The following is a 16,198-nucleotide window of genomic DNA, read 5'->3' on the forward strand; positions in this document are numbered from 1 at the left end:
GCTCGGCTATTTCCGTCAGCACTCGGCAGTTCCCCTGGCTGGCCCTCGGCTGTTTCCGTCAGCGCTCGGCTGCCAGCTATCATCTCTCCGGCAGGTTTCGGCTCCTTGGCTGCTCCCGGTTCGGTCCAGTCTCTCGTGCAGCCCCGCGGTGTCTCGTCTGTGCCATGCAGGCCATCAAATGCGTGGTGGTGGGAGATGGGTGAGTGCCTGCTGTTGCTGATGCCGGGGGGCGGGTGTGTGCGGTGACCCGCCGGGTGTGTGGTGATGCAGAGGCGGAGCCCGGGTGTAATTAGCCTGTATCATCCTGGCTGCCTGGAGCATCCTCATACAAGATGCCCACCCCAGGCGGGTATAGGTATGTGATGTGCCCTCATTGTGGGCATTGATCAGGCATCAGGCTATGGAGAGCTGCTCCTGCAGGTGTATTATATCCATGACATCATCTGAACACACACACACACTGCTCATACATCACACCCTACAGACCCCCTCACAGGCATGCTACATGCATAGTACAACACCCATCCTGTCTGCTGCCAGCTCCACACAGCATAAAATCCAGCAGGTCACCTACCCTGGTACAGGGCACTCCACCCATAACTCATGCTGGCTGTGGATCCATACTACTGGTCTGGACTGCTCTGTATATTGGGGACTTCAGTGATGGCGATATGCCCCCACCAGTGACCAGAGCAATCAGTGAAAGCATTTAGACATCTTTTAAATGTAGTTTTTAATACCCTTGTTTAACATGGTTCCTTGGTTCAAAAATAAAATAAAAAAATAAATATATATATATATATATATATATATATACACACACACACACACAATTTTAGAACGAGTTTAAGTGTATAAAAAAAAAAAAGTACATTAAAGGGAAATTAGAGCTGTTTTGTTTAAAAATCAGTCTAGCGTTACCAAACTGAGACTGCGAGTGACCTAAGCTCTATTCAACGTGCCAATACATGTAGCAATGTAGATATTTTCGGTCTCTTTTAGTCCCCTATACTTTCCTTTATGGTTTTGGGTCACCCCGAGCTGCTTGGTTACTCTGTATACTCTGTAGATCAACCAAGACACAGATCTGTCTGATTGGCGAGAGATCTGTTGGCTGCCCATGCACCAAAGTCTCTTTGGAATCGGCCTTGCAACGCTGCTGATTCTGGCCGCTTCCCAAATGTTAATGTCCCCCCCCCCCCCCCCTCTCCTCCCCATGCATTGTAGCTCACCTGTCCAGCTGCACGGACTCCCAGACTCCTCCACTGTCTCCTGTGAGCGAACCATTACACTGAACACCACCACTTGGTGGCACATGTGTGATGTTTTGGGGGAGACAGCGGAGGAGAGCGTGAGTCCCGGAAACTGGACAGGTGAGATTTCCACTCAACAGGCCCCGGGGGGGGGGACATTTACGAATTCAATTAATCGCAATCGTGATGCATGCAGCATTTCGGGGGCGATTGCGCGTGGATTCTCGTATTGAATGGCAATCACAAGCGCGAATTTGGGCTGCCGAATCGAGGACACAAACACGATCGCGGTAAAGCGCCCAATGTGAACCAGCCCTAAATTTATCACCGTTGTGTCCACAAAGAGGACTTCACCCACCACCATTAGATAGCATGGGTGGTGGAGGTGAGTGAGGGTAAAACCTAGTACACATATCCAATTATGTTTGGCCAATTTTACCGCCTCCACGCAGTATGAGGGCCAACAGATTTTGAATACTATGAACAGACTGTGTAGATAAACTCTCATCCTTCATGGAATTGGTAAAATTGGCCAATCATTGACCAATCAAAATTGGATGTTTGTACCAGGGGTCAGGGATGTGCTTATGAGTAATTACGAGTAGCTAGCTACTCTAAATTGTCATTCTAATGAGGCTTAATAGCCTCAGGTGTGTGCATGAGAGACAGGGGGTTAATTACCCAACTGATCGCCGATTCTATGCGTATCACAGCCTCGCACGCGTCCAATGGGATGCACTCCAAGACTCAATACCATGTACTTCCTCCTTCCGGCCAAAAGAGGAAGTGCGCGGTACTGAGTCGTGGAATGCGTCCCATTGGACGCGTGCGAGGCTGTGATACGCATAGAATCGGTGGGCACCTGGGTAACCCCCTGTCTCCCATGCACACACCTGAGGCTATTAAGCCTCATTAGAATCACGCATTTGAGTAGCTAGCTACTCGTAATTACTCGTGAGCCCATCCTTGCCAGGGGTAAACATGGTACCTGTCTGACAATCACTAGGTCGACTTCATTGGGTTCCTCTCCCAGCAGTATTGTGTCACTGTGCTGCATTTCCTCTTAGCAGCATGCTTTGAAATAACTGCTGTGTGAATTTTTCACTTACAGGTTTATTAACTGGTATTTCCACATTCTGAGTACCGGTAATCCCCGTTCCATTTAAATTTGCATACGGGAAGAATTTTTTGTTTATCCCTAGCATTGCCCATCCAGGAAGTACATCACTGGGCGAAGGGCGCCGAAAGGGCGTGCAGGGGGCGACGCTATGCATATGACCCTGTCGGCGAACTCTGCTGCATGGTCATATAAATCTTATTTTTGTGGTTTGATGTGAGGGGGCGGAGCATCGTACTGCAATGCTCTGGCCAGGTATAAAACTGGCCTCAATGTTTTTATGCTTTTATATAAGTTTAATGTTCTGGTTTGCTTCATCATTACAAATAGCAGCGCTACCCAGTACTCTCTCTCTTGCATACTCATTGGTGGATTTAAAGAGGAACTCCAGTGAAAATAATGTAATAAAAAAAAAATGCTTCATTTTTACAATACTTATGTATAAATGATTTAGTCAATGTTTGCCCATTGTAAAATCTTTCATCTCCCTGATTTACATTCTGACCTTTATCACATGGTGACCTTTTTACTGCTGGCAGGTGATGTCAGTGGAAGGAGATGCTGCTTGCTTTTGGCAGTTGGAAACAGCTGTAAACAGCTGTTATTTCCCACAATGCAACAAGTCTCCTACAGTGTGATGTCAGAACCATGGTCCGCCAATAAAAAAAACCCGCACACCAAGAAGTGGAGTAATGCTGGTGCTGTGTATCCCGTAGAAATCCAAGAATCAAAAAGGGGATCCGCACACAGACTTCTTAAAGGGAACCTAAACTGAGAAGGATATGGATTTTTCCATTTAAAATAATACCAGTTGCCTGACTCTCCTGCTTATCCTGTGTCTAAGGGCCCGTTTCCACTAGGGCGGTTCCGGCGGCGATTCTGCAGAGTTTCCCCGCACATGATTCGCATGGGGAAACTCTGCCATAGGGGATGACAGGGCCGCGTTGGAATCGCTTGCGATTCGGCCGGAACCCCCCCCCCCGCAGAATTCGCAACGGAGGCTGCGAATCCCATAGCTCATTGGATTCGCCTGCGATCCCGCCCACCCGCTCAGTGCGGCGTGCATCTGCGAGACGCACGCCGCACTAGTTGCAACGAGCCCTAATACTTTTAGCCACAGCCCCTCAACAAGCATGCAGATCAGGTGCTCTGACTGATGTCAGACTGGATTAGCTGCATTCTTGATTCAGGTGTGTGATTCAGCCACTACTGCAATCAAAGAGATCAGCAGGACTGACAAGCAACTGGTAGGCCTAGTGCACACCAGAGCGGTTCTACTGCGGTTTGCGATCCGCTTGCGGGTGCGGATCCGCTAGGGTAATGTATTTCAATGGGCTGGTGCACACCAGAGCGGGAGGCGTTTTGCAGAAACGCATATTCCCGGGCTGCAGCAGATTTTGGATTGCGGATGCGTTTCTGCCTCAATGTTAAGTATAGGAAAAACGCAAACCGCTCTGAAAAACAGCACTTCAGAGCGGTTTGCCAGGCGTTTTTTGTTACAGTAGCTGTTCAGTAACAGCTTTACTGTAACAATACATGAAATCTACTACACCAAAAACGCTTCACAAAACCGCAAAATGCTAGCTGAAACGCTATAGAAAAAGCGTTTCAAAATCTGCTAGCATTTTGCGGATCTGCTAGCGGGTTTTGGTGTGCACCAGGCCGTATTGTTTAAAAGGAAACCTCCATATCCCTCTCAGTTTAGGTACCTTATGCTTTGTTTGTTTGTGCCTTGACATAGGGGACCTATCTGGCCCCGAAACGTTCGTCGGATTATACAAATCATAATTGTATATGTGTGCATTGGGACAATAAACTTATTTGTCTGTGTGTGGATTCCCTTTTTGATTCCTATGCTAGGTACACACTATGAGATTTTCTGGCTGATTTAGGGCCCTTTTCCACTAGCGCGTGTGCGCTAGCTGAATCGCAAAACCGCAAACCGCTAGCGATTTTACAATCGCTACGGTTTGCTTTTTAACATAGGAATCGCGGTAGGTCATTTCCACTACCGCGATTCGTTTTTTACTTGATCGCGATTGCGCCGCGGAGCGACTTTTGACGCGATTTTGCTATGCAGTGCATAGCATAGCAAAATCGCGGCCGAAAACGGCGGAATTGCGATTCAGCAATCGCTAGCGTTCAGCGCGAACGCTAGCGACTGCTAGTGGAAAAGGGCCCTAACTGTCAGATCGATTATTTCCAACATGTCCGATCTCCTTTCTGATCGATTTGCAGGCATTTTCCGATCGTTTTTGTTCACTTCAATAGGAAATCGATCGATCTGCTTTCCGATCGATTTCCGAGCATTATCCGAACATGTTAAATCGACCAGAAAATCTCATAGTGTGTACCCAGCATTAGAACCATGGTCCTGACATCACACTGTGGGAGGGCTTTCACCACAATATCAGCCACACAGCGCCCCCGATGATCCGTTTGGGAAAAGGAATAGATTTCTCATGGGAAAGGGGGTATCAGCTACTGATTGGGATCAAGATCAATTCTTGGTCACGGTTTCTCTTTAATCCAAATGATGGGATTAGTTGTAAATAATATCGATTCACCTCTACATTACCCCCAGACTGATGTCCTTCTATATCATGCATCATAGATTGCAGTAATAGCTGAGCGAGAAATACATTTTGCCTTTCCAGTTATTTGAAGGAGGAGGAGTGAATCATATGTGTCTGGTAATTAGCGATGGTTCATTACGTAACGTTCCAAGCAAACGTTGGCAAGACTTCTTGGATAATGGTTCATTAGAAACTTCAGCAAAGGAATTTGGAACAAGTGAGAGCCGTTGCCCACAAAGTATTAATGCACCACGTCTTGTAGGACGTGTTGTGATCCTATTAAGTTACCCAGCGATTAATAATGTTTCTTTATCTTTTTTATATATGTTACGGCCAGAACCCGCTTTGTGGCCACTTCTAGTTCTGGCCGGCCACTTCGGGTTCTGGCCGGCCAATGTGCGAAGTGGCCGCAGCGCAGCGGCCAATGTGAGAAATGTTTTGTTTACGCCGTCTCGCTGCGGCCAAATTGATGACAACTTGCTTAATTTAATTAAATATAGCCGGCGACAATGTAATAGATGAAGCCGCCGGCTTTCGCACTGCCTCTCTCCTCTCCCCGATCCCCCCGCCTCCCATACAATAAGTAGCAGCCGGCGGGGACACGCGTGTCCCGAGAGTCGTTCGTCGCGGCAGGGGAATCCTGCCGTTCCTGCAGAGTGGGTGCTGGCAGAAGCAATGTCTGCAGCCTCCCCGCTCTGCTGCCCCTGCTGCGACGAACGACTTTCCGGTTGCATGTCCCCTGCTGCTACGTATATTGTATGGGAGGCAGGGAGAGGAGAGAGAAGGGGGGGGGGGGGGGGGAGAGGAGAGAGGCAGTGCGAAAGTCGGCGGCTTCATCTATTACATTGCCGCCGGCTATATTTCACTAAATTAAGCAAGTTGTCATCAATTTGGCCGCAGCGAGACGGCGTAAACATTACATTTCTAACATTGGCCGCTGCGCTGCGGCCACTTCGCACATTGGCCAGCCAGAACCCGAAGTGGCCAGCCAGAACTAGAAGTGGCCACACTTCGGGTTCTGGCCGTAACATATATATCACCTGGATATACAGAATAGGAAATTGTGATTTCCTTGTTGAGCCTCTGAGGAAGCGGGTGTTCACCACGATACGGGAGAGGTTTGGGGCTGGTACTTGAGGCTCAACGGGGCTTCTAACCTATGTTCCAGCAAGTATCTATCTAAAAGTGGCAACACATGATACAATAAAATGATCCGATTTTACGGGAATTTGTATATTTTCTGTGAAATGAGCGTAACATGTTTTATTTCTTTGCAGAGCTGTCGGTAAGACCTGCCTTCTTATCAGCTACACGACCAATGCCTTCCCTGGCGAATACATCCCCACCGTGTGAGTAGATAATTACTACTGAAAACATCAGAAATGTATGTGTAAGGGTGGCCAAATGGTGCTTAAAGTGGACCTGAATTCAGAACTTCCTCTCTGCTCTAAAAGATAAGCAACAGCACAATAACTTGGGCAAGTCTCCTTAACACTGCTGCTGCCTCGCAAGCGCTTTGAGTCTGACAGGAGAAAGGCGCTATACAAATACTGCAATTATTATTATTATATACTCCGGGTAGCGGTGATCTGCACTCGTAGCAAGTTTACTATCAGTATAGACACACAGTAACAGCTATTAGTTGTAGCAGAGATAAGCACACATTGCTGCTAGGTTTCTATCAATATATGTACAGAGTAACCGCTTATACTGTATATACTAACGGTAGTAGCAGAGACCAGCATGCATTGCAATAGTTTACTATCAGTATAGGCACATAGTAACAGCTTATGCTGTACATATTGGGGGTAGAAGGGAATAGCACACACTGCAGCTAGTTTAATATAAGTAAAAACACAAACAGCTTATACTGTGCATAGTGGGGGTAGCAGAGATTAGCACACACTGCAGCTAAATTACTATCAGTATAGCCAGAGTAAAGCCCCATACAGATGCTCAACAGCGGTATCTTGTATCTAGCGATTAGCAAGCGATTTGGAAAAGTTGCACGACAAAACGTGCATGTGGACGTGCAAATGACAAAATGGAAAACTAGATAAGCAGCGTAAAATGACTGATAAGAAAACGTTGCATCATTCCGCAGAACGGTTTGATTTTGGAAACGACAGGAAGATTCCTATGTAAGATAACCATGTGTATAAAAGTTTACTACGATCACACTTCAACAAAGGTCGCTGAACATGTCCGGAAGTGTTTGGTGCGTAATTACAGAACTACAATAGGGGTGTACAGTTGTTGAAAGAGATGTGCAGATTACTCCTTGTAGCTAGCGGTATGCAGATTATGCGTCTTGTATCTAGTTGCTCGTTAAATTGTGCAGTGTGTATAACAGTCGTATGCACGTCAAGACGTATTTTCCCGCAGCTCAAAATTGTTCAATTTTCTCTAGTTGTTTGTGTTGAGATATTTTGGTTGAAGGTGTGAGTGGGGTTTAAAGGGGAACTGAAGTAAGAGGTATACGGAGGCTGCCATATTTATTTCCTTTTAATCAATACCAGTTGCCTGGCAGCCCTGCTGGTCTATTTCTCTGCAGTAGTATCTGAATAACACCAGAAATAAGCATGCAGCTAGTCTTGTCAGATCTGACTTTAAAGTCTGAAACACCTGATCTGCTGCATGCTTGTTCAGGGGCTATGGCTAATAGTATTAGAGGCAGAGGATCAGCAGGGCTGCCAGGCAACTGGTATTGCTTAAAAGGAAATAAACATGGCAGCCTCCATATACCTCTCTCTTCAGTTCCCCTTTAACAGCTTATACTGTACATACGATGTCAGCACACATTGCAGCTATTTTACTATCAGTACAGACAGAATAGCAGCTTATACTCTACATACTGGTGGAAGCAGAAATGATCACACATTGAAACTAGCTTACTAATACTATAGGCATTCAGTAGCAGATTATACTTGACATACTGGGGTAAAATGCCATCATTTTATAATGATGGCTAAAATCAATATTGCATGTATATTGCATTAATAATCAGGGTTCTATTTTTTTTAGAATTTTTTTCCTCACCTCATTCAAGGGAGAACTCTACCCACAATCATGTAGCTGGTTGGACGGAGGTCAGGGTAGATATGTGTCTCATACTTGTCTGGCGATCTACTTGCTTGTTGTGTGTCTGCTGCATTCTAGTGCATTTGACCTTGTGTGGGTGTTTTATAGACATTTCCCTGACGTCAACTATAGAGGCAATGCTATTTTGTAGTGATCACTGTCACCATCGCCTGGAGCTAGTTCTTTAGTGGTGGCACTTTTATTTCTTAAAGTGAACCCGAGGTAAAAATAAACTGATGAGATAAAAAATTGTATTTATCCCCCTTACTCCTAAAAATGACTTTTTTAGATATCCCATGGTCTCATTTTATGTTTAACCATTTACAAAGTAGATTGAATGTTTTATTGTCTTTGCTCAGTGGCAGTCCATGAAGTGTCCCACAGTTAAACTATTAACCTTTTTCTATCTCTCCCCTGCCCTCAGAAGCTGTATTCTGTATTCTTAACAGTGAGGTTTACTATATTCCTGACAAAGTACCAACAAGACAGAAAGCTGTCACTTTGCATGTCTGAAATTTAACTCTTTCAGGCAGCACAATAAAAAAAATCAAAACAGCCTGGTTATATATGTTTTACACAGTAGGTCCACTTTAAAGCAGGATTGTCACCATAAAAATCAAATTTCAACAGCAACTGGTCTGAGTGTATTAAGTGATAAAGATGCTAATCCTGCATTCAAAACTTGCAGAACTGTTTCTGCTGTTATGGTTTGGAGTTATCACATACTTTAGGAGCACTGGCCCTTTAGTAGTCGTTGAACAGTTGAATGCTGAGTTCTTTTTATCTATAATATATTCCTCCTCTTCCCTTGATTTTCCTGTCTAGCTGCTTATCAGAAACACCCTGTGATCACTTGTGTTTACAAGCAAGGCTGATGGGACTCAGCGATTGGAGGAGTAAATAAAAAAAGGACAGTGCAGTTCCTAGTATACACCTCAGTGGGAGTGTCTGAAGACTCTGGGAGGAGGGCAGCTAATGAATAAGCAATTAGCAAGAGAAGGGAGGGGGAAAAACGAGATTCAGGCCTGGAACCCACTACAAAACGCAATCGCTAATCGCAATTGCTAGCGTTTTCTGTGAGTGGTTTGTTAACGATTTCATCAGCGTTTTCTGGCGTTTTGGTGAGCGTTTTGCAAAAAGTGCATAGCATTTTGTGAGCGATTAGCGTTTAGCAATATGATTGGTTAATTCAAAAATTTTTTTTTAACCAAATTTAGCCGATGTGTTGGATTTTTTGAGCTTTTAAAGGGGACTGCACACCTGTATGAGTGGCAGCATCACATACTTCAAACAATAAATTCATAATGATGATAATAATAAGAATAACAAACAAACAAACTCAGAACATTTATATCGTGCTTTTCTCCTGGCGGACTCAAAGCGCCAGAGCTGCAGCCACTAGGACGCGCTCTACAGGCAGCAGCAGTGTTAGGGAGACTTGCCCAAGGTCTCCTACTGAATAGGTGCTGGCTTACTGAACAGGCAGAGCCGAGATTCGAACCCTGGTCTCCTGTGTCAGAGGCAGAGCCCTTAACCACTTGCCGACCGCGCACTCATAACGCGCGTCGGCAAAGTGGTAGCTGCAGGACCAGCGACGCAGTATTGCGTCGCCAGCTGCAGGCTAATTAATCAGGAAGCAGCCGCTCGCGCGAGCGGCTGCTTCCTGTCAATTCACGGCGGGGGGCTCCGTGAATAGCCTGCGGGCCGCCGATGGCGGCTCGCAGGCTAAATGTAAACACAAGCGGAAATAATCCGCTTTGTTTACATTGTACGGCGCTGCTGCGCAGCAGCGCCGTAAGGCAGATCGGCGATCCCCGGCCAATCAGCGGCCGGGGATCGCCGCCATGTGACAGGGGACGTCCTGTCACTGGCTGCACAGGACGGATAGCGTCCTGTGCAGCCCCGATCACCGGGGATGACAGGTAGGAGAGGGAGGGGGGGAATTTCGCCGCGGAGGGGGGCTTTGAGGTGCCCCCCCCCCTCCCCGCAACATGCCAGCCAAGAGGAGCGATCAGACCCCCCCTGCACACCATCCCCATAGGGGGGAAAAAAGGGGGGCGATCTGATCGCTCTGCGTGCTGCCTGATCTGTGCTGGGGGCTGCAGAGCCCACCCAGCACAGATCACAGAATACTGCGCTGGTCCTTAAGGGGGGGTAAAGGGTGGGTCCTCAAGTGGTTAAAGGAATACTATCTATTCACATATATTTTTTTCAATTAACACAGGAATTGTTTGGGAAGTGCTGCTAAGTACTGGTGTATACATTTTAGTAGCAACTTCTTTGTATACTGTTAGCAAAATACATTCAAACTTTACTGATGCCAAAACTGACTGACTAAGCCATGAGGAGAGGGGAAATTCCCCTCACAGTTGATCAGTTAACTCTATTTGTAACTCTTTGTGTGACAGAGAAGAGAGCTCCCAACAGCTGCAGCTCCTGTGTTTCTGACTGACCTGTCTGAAGAGAGCAGAGGAAATGTAACTAATTGTCACAGCTTTTTCATACTGTTTTTGCTTTCAGAGTTTGATATGTTTGATATTTGCTTTCTGTAGTCGGATATGGCTATGCAACTCTGGCTGTGCATTGAAGCAGACACCCCTTCTGCAATTGATTTGTCCCAATATAGCTAAATCCTACCCTCAATAAATTACAGCTTTTGCCTCTGATATTTAACATGAAAAGTAGGAAAATGTTTACACAGCTACTTAGACATTATTTGCACACTTTCATTTTAGAACACTTGGGTATCGATAGTATTCCTTTAACCATTACACTATCCAGCCACTGTAGTAATAATAAGTACTCACACAGAAACAATAGTGGTAGTTTACTTCACTTTTATTTTCTTTTTGCTTTTTTTAATGTTTGGCACTCTTTTCTTTAATTTTTTTTTTTTTTGAGAAAAACAACCGCAAATACAACTTTGTATCTGTATGAAGCACACATAACCCACAGTATTTTTGGAGTGATGTATTCTGTGTACAGAGCCTGCAGCTCTGTAGCACTTCCGACCATCCAGCAGACGTTACCAGGAAGTAGGAGACTTCTGGGAAGCACAAGGCTTCTGGGTAGCGTTTCAGACAAGCAAAACGTTAACTAAATCGCTCTGTGTAGGTTTTGACCAGCGATTAGGCCAGCTTTTATATACTTTACATTGCAGGAACGCTAAAAATGCAGCATGTCTTGCATTTCGGTAAATGCAATCGCTCCAGTGGAATTTGGTCCATCCATTAACATTAGCTGAGCGTTTAGGGAAATCGCTAGCGGTTTGAATCGCTCCCTAAACGCTCACAAAATCAGTGGGTTCCAGGCCTCAGGGAGGATATAATCTTAGCATTACCTTGGCAAAATGGCCACTGCCTAGAATAGGATTTTCTGCTTTTCTTTTATAAAATTCACAGGAATCATTACGTGGATAGCACAATACATCTGTTATGTATGTAGAAGTAGTATTTATCTACTTATATAGGTGTTTTTTATTTCTAGGTTAGCATGGGTGTCGCTTGTTCTTTAAATACATGATCAGGATGTTTTTTCCCTGATTGTGGGACAAACGGGTTGATTCATCAAAAATCGGTAATGTTACCGACTATGCATTCACAGCGCATGATGATATTCTTGTTACTTCCAGGTATACGTACCATGATATGCTAGTAGCGTGACCAGGTGTACTCTAGTAGTGCGACCGCTACTATGGTAACGTGCACATTACCATAGTAGCATGCGCGCTATTAGAGTACAGAGGGTCATGCTACTAACGTATCTCGCGGCACTTACGCATTGAAGTAACAGAAATATTGGCATGCATTGTGCATGCATGGTAACATTACCGACACAACCTGACACAAAGTAGCCAATCCAGGCTAAAACAGGTTCAGAAATATACAGATAATGGAAACTTCACAGACCAATAGTGCAAAATTCACAAATACATTTTTATTATGGTCAAAAATTCCAATAAAATACAATTAAAACATGGTTAAAATCTCCCAATTGAAACTAATAGTAATTAGTAACCCTGCCCCAATATATGCAAATACTAAATGCCAGTTATGTCAATTATAACAATACATCCACAGCAGGCTGACAGATTTGTGAAAAAAATAATTGTGCAAAAAAGGTTCATGTGTGAGCTCAGCTCAAAGAGAACAGTTACCAGTGTCCACATACATACACAGGCATGATTGTGATTATAAAGAAGAAGATACTCACAAAATTAGGGCCAATGCCCAAATAACAACAATAAACACCTGTAACTATTAAAGTGTCTTAGTGTAAAAAATAGTACATTCACAAGGACCTGTGCAAAAACATGCGTACATAAATATATTTGTGTACTGCGTGAGGGGCCGTTTAAAGTAAACCTGAAATGGGGCCAAAGATAAAAAATATACATACCTGGGGCTTTCTCCAGCCTGAAATGTCCCTCGCTGTCCTTCTGCACTGCCTTGATCCTCTGCAGTTTGCCCCAGAAAGTCTTCCGGTACGGGGTGTACTGTGTCCCCTGCGCAGGCGCAGAATGCTCCCGCCCACAGTAGCGAGATGGAAAGAGTGTGCGGCCGGACTGCACCTGCTTCCATTGGAGGATTTTCCTTGGCCAGTTGCGGAGGATCCAGGCAGCAGCAGAGGATGCGAGGGTTCGATTAGCCTGGAGGGGGCTGAAGGAAGCCCCAGGTATGTATATTTTTTTTCCTATGGCACCACCTCAGGTATACTTTAATGAATCAACCGCACTGACACTTAGCATAGCCAGCTTATAACACTGGCAATACACACATTTTCCTGTTCAATTTCAGGCAGATTTGATAACGTTGATCATATCTGCAAGGAATCTATTGCAGAGCATGTTTGAGTGATAGTCTTTTTGATAAAATGTTAAATGATTGGACAGGATGAAAAATCTCAGTGGTTGGGGGGATGGCCCATAGAATTGCACTGCTTTGAACGACGCAGTGCTGAGGTTCGATCACCACCCAATAGATTTCATCCTGCTGAAAATCAGTTACGCAGTCACCCCGAGCAGCCAATGAAAATCCTCATTTCATTTATCGCCTGAAATGTGATTGGTCACATATTTACTCCAGTTTTCTTACAGTAGCCCATTTATTCCGCAACCTCTCAACACATCATGAGACTAGGAATGATCAGTCAGATGCAAATATTTCCAAGTTCATGCAGATTTATGTAAATTGTTATGCAAATATATGCAGCTTAAAAAAGGAACCAATCAAATTGAGCCTGGGTAAGACTTGATTGGTCCATTTTCAAGCTGCATATATTTGCATACAAATTTACATAATCCTGCATGAACTCGGAAATATTTGCATCTCATTTATCATCCCTACATGGGACAGAGGTGCTCAATGATAGGCTAATAGTTTCGGCTTGCATGCAAATTTTCTGCATATTGTATGCAGATTGGAATCGGGTCGATCAGATTTGTCAGGAAATGCATTTGATTGGCCCAGTTCTATTTGGCATAAAATTTGCATGCAAGGTGGAATTATTTGCATGATCACTGGTCATGAGAAAGCAAATCCCAGAATGCAAGGCTGCAGACAAGGCATGCTGGTACTTGTAGTGTCTTGACACCTGTTTATTATCAATTTCACTCAAACAGATTTGACAACTATTCGGCCAATGTGATGGTGGACGGGAAGCCGGTGAACCTGGGTCTGTGGGATACAGCGGGACAAGAAGACTACGACAGGCTGAGGCCGCTTTCTTATCCCCAGACGGTGGGTGAGCCAGTCTGCACGTGTGTGGGGTGCGGGTAGAGGGGGTATACAATATCAATTGTGCCTTCCTTGTACAGTACGTATATATGTTACACATACAGCAGGATCATCCACTAGGCAATCTAGGCAGGTGCCTGGGGTCTAGTGGATTTCAAGGGGTTCCACTGTCACCTTCTTTGACTCCTTTATTATAATCTTTGATAGGCTAAGGTGGTAGAGGGCCAAAGCTACTTCCTTGCCTTGGGCCTCATTTTGTTTTAAACCTACTCTTCTAATGCCAGCAGCCTTAGGGCCCTTTTCCACTTGCAAGCGTGATCCCACGTGCAAATCACCTGTGATTGCACAAGCTGTTCCACTAGCCATGATTGCGCATGTAGCTGTCGGGAACGTAGCACGATCACGACGAAAATTGCTCCGGCCAGCGATTGTGATTTGCAGAAGTGGAAAATGAGCACCGTAATTTACATATCATCGCAGTGCTTTAGCAATTGGCAAGACGGCTGTGATCCACTTTTTGAAGCGGATCTCAGCCAGTTTAAAAGGGCCCTTAATCCCCTTTCACAGGGGCAACTGACAGGCGGTGAATTCACCACAGGCACATACACACTGACGTGACGTCACATGCCTCAGTGCGTCACTTCTCGGGAGAGCGCCAATGCGACCGGCCATATGACACACCACCATAATGGGGACCAATAATGACAATGGTTGCAGATCAGGTAATGTATTATCCTTGCCCCCTCCACTGTAGTCAAACACAAATACAGTGGCTTGCAAAAGTATTTGGCCCCCTTGAAGTTTTCCACATCTTGTCATATTACTGGCACAAACATGAATCCATTTTATTGGAATTCCACATGAAGGACCAACACAAAGTGGTGTACACGTGAGAAGTGGAATGAAAATTATACATGATTCCAAACATTTTTTACAAATAAATAACTGCAAAGTGGGTTGTGCGTAATTATTCAGCCCCCTTTGGTCTGAGTGCAGTCAGTTGCCCATAGACATTGCCTGATGAGTGCTAATGACTAAATAGAATGCACCTGTGTGTAATCTATTGTCAGTACAAATACAGCTGCTCTGTGACGACCTCAGAGGTTGTCTAAGATAATATTGGGAGCAACAACGCCATGAAGTCCAAAGAACACACCAGACAGGTCAGGGATAAAGTTATTGAGAAATTTAAAGCAGGCTTAGGCTACAAAAAGATTTCCAAAGCCTTGAACATCCCACGGAGCACTGTTCAAACGATCATTTAGAAATGGAAGGAGTATGGCACAACTGTAAACCTACCAAGACAAGGCCGTCCATCTAAACTCACAGGCCGAACAAGGTGAGCGCTGATCAGAAATGCAGTCAAGAGGCCCATGGTGACTCTGGACGAACTGCAAAGATCTACAGCTCAGGTGGGGGAATCTGTCCATAGGACAACTATTAGTCATGCACTGCACAAAATTGGCCTTTATGGAAGAGTGGCAAGAAGAAAAACATTGTTAACAGAAAAGCATAAGTAGTCCTGTTTGCAGTTTGCCCCAAGCCATGTGGGGGACACAGCAAACATGTGGAAGAAGGTGTTCTGGTCAGATGAGACCAAAACTGAACTTTTTGGACAAAATGTGTGGCGGAAAACTAACACTGCACATCACTCTGAACACACCATCCCCACTGTCAAATATGGTGGTGGCAGTATCATGTTCTGGGGGTGCTTCTCTTCAGCAGGGACAGGGAAGCTAGTCAGAGTTGATGGGAAGATGGATGGAGCCAAATACAGGGCAATCTTGGAAGAAAACCTCTTGGAAAGTGCAAAAGACTTGAGACTGGGGCGGAGGTTCAGCTTCCAGCAGGACAATGGCCCTAAACATAAAGCCAGGGCAACAATGAAATGGTTTAAAGCAAAACATATCCATGTGTTAGAATGGCCCAGTCAAAGTCCAGATCTAAATCCAATCGAAAAACTGTGGCAAGATCTGAAAACTGCTGTTCACAAACTATGTCCATCTAATCTGACTGAGCTGGAGCTGTTTTGCAAAGAGGAATGGGCAAGGATTTCAGTCTCTAGATGTGCAAAGCTGGTAGAGACATACCCTAAAAGACTGGCAGCTGTAATTGCAGCAAAAGGTGGTTCTACAAAGTACTGACTCAGGGAGGCTGAATAATTACGGACACCCCACTTTGCAGTTGTTCATTTGTAAAAAATGTTTGGAATCATGTATGATTTTCGGTCCACTTCTCACGTGTACACCACTTTGTATTGGTCTTCACGTGGAATTCCAATAAAATTGATTCGTGTTTGTCAGGGCTGTGGAGTCAGTCCAAAAATCCACCGACTCCGACTCCTCAGTTTAGGATTCCACCGACTCCTCAACTCCGACTCCTCTAATTTGCATATTACAATTTTGTTGATTAACAGTATGTAACGTGAAATTCGTC

At 45.0% G+C, this 16,198-nt stretch overlaps 1 protein-coding gene across 4 annotated transcripts in view; it reads left to right on the plus strand.

The window, feature by feature from the left end:
- The window catches only part of RAC3 (Rac family small GTPase 3), a 56,410-nt gene that overhangs the window by 23,278 nt on the left and 16,934 nt on the right, over positions 1 to 16,198 (plus strand). The window contains exons 1-3 of one of the 4 annotated variants that reach the window (XM_068263264.1): positions 35 to 199; positions 6,224 to 6,295; positions 13,648 to 13,765. In XM_068263264.1, the coding sequence (XP_068119365.1) occupies positions 165 to 199; positions 6,224 to 6,295; positions 13,648 to 13,765 (225 nt within the window). In that variant the 5' untranslated portion in view covers positions 35 to 164. Of the gene's footprint in view, positions 1 to 34; positions 200 to 278; positions 356 to 6,223; positions 6,296 to 13,647; positions 13,766 to 16,198 lie in introns of those variants that run through there. The other 3 variants (XM_068263262.1, XM_068263263.1, XM_068263261.1) reach the window with 3 other exon arrangements.

Source organism: Hyperolius riggenbachi, chromosome 12 (assembly GCF_040937935.1).
Source record: "Hyperolius riggenbachi isolate aHypRig1 chromosome 12, aHypRig1.pri, whole genome shotgun sequence".
NCBI lineage: Eukaryota > Metazoa > Chordata > Amphibia > Anura > Hyperoliidae > Hyperolius > Hyperolius riggenbachi.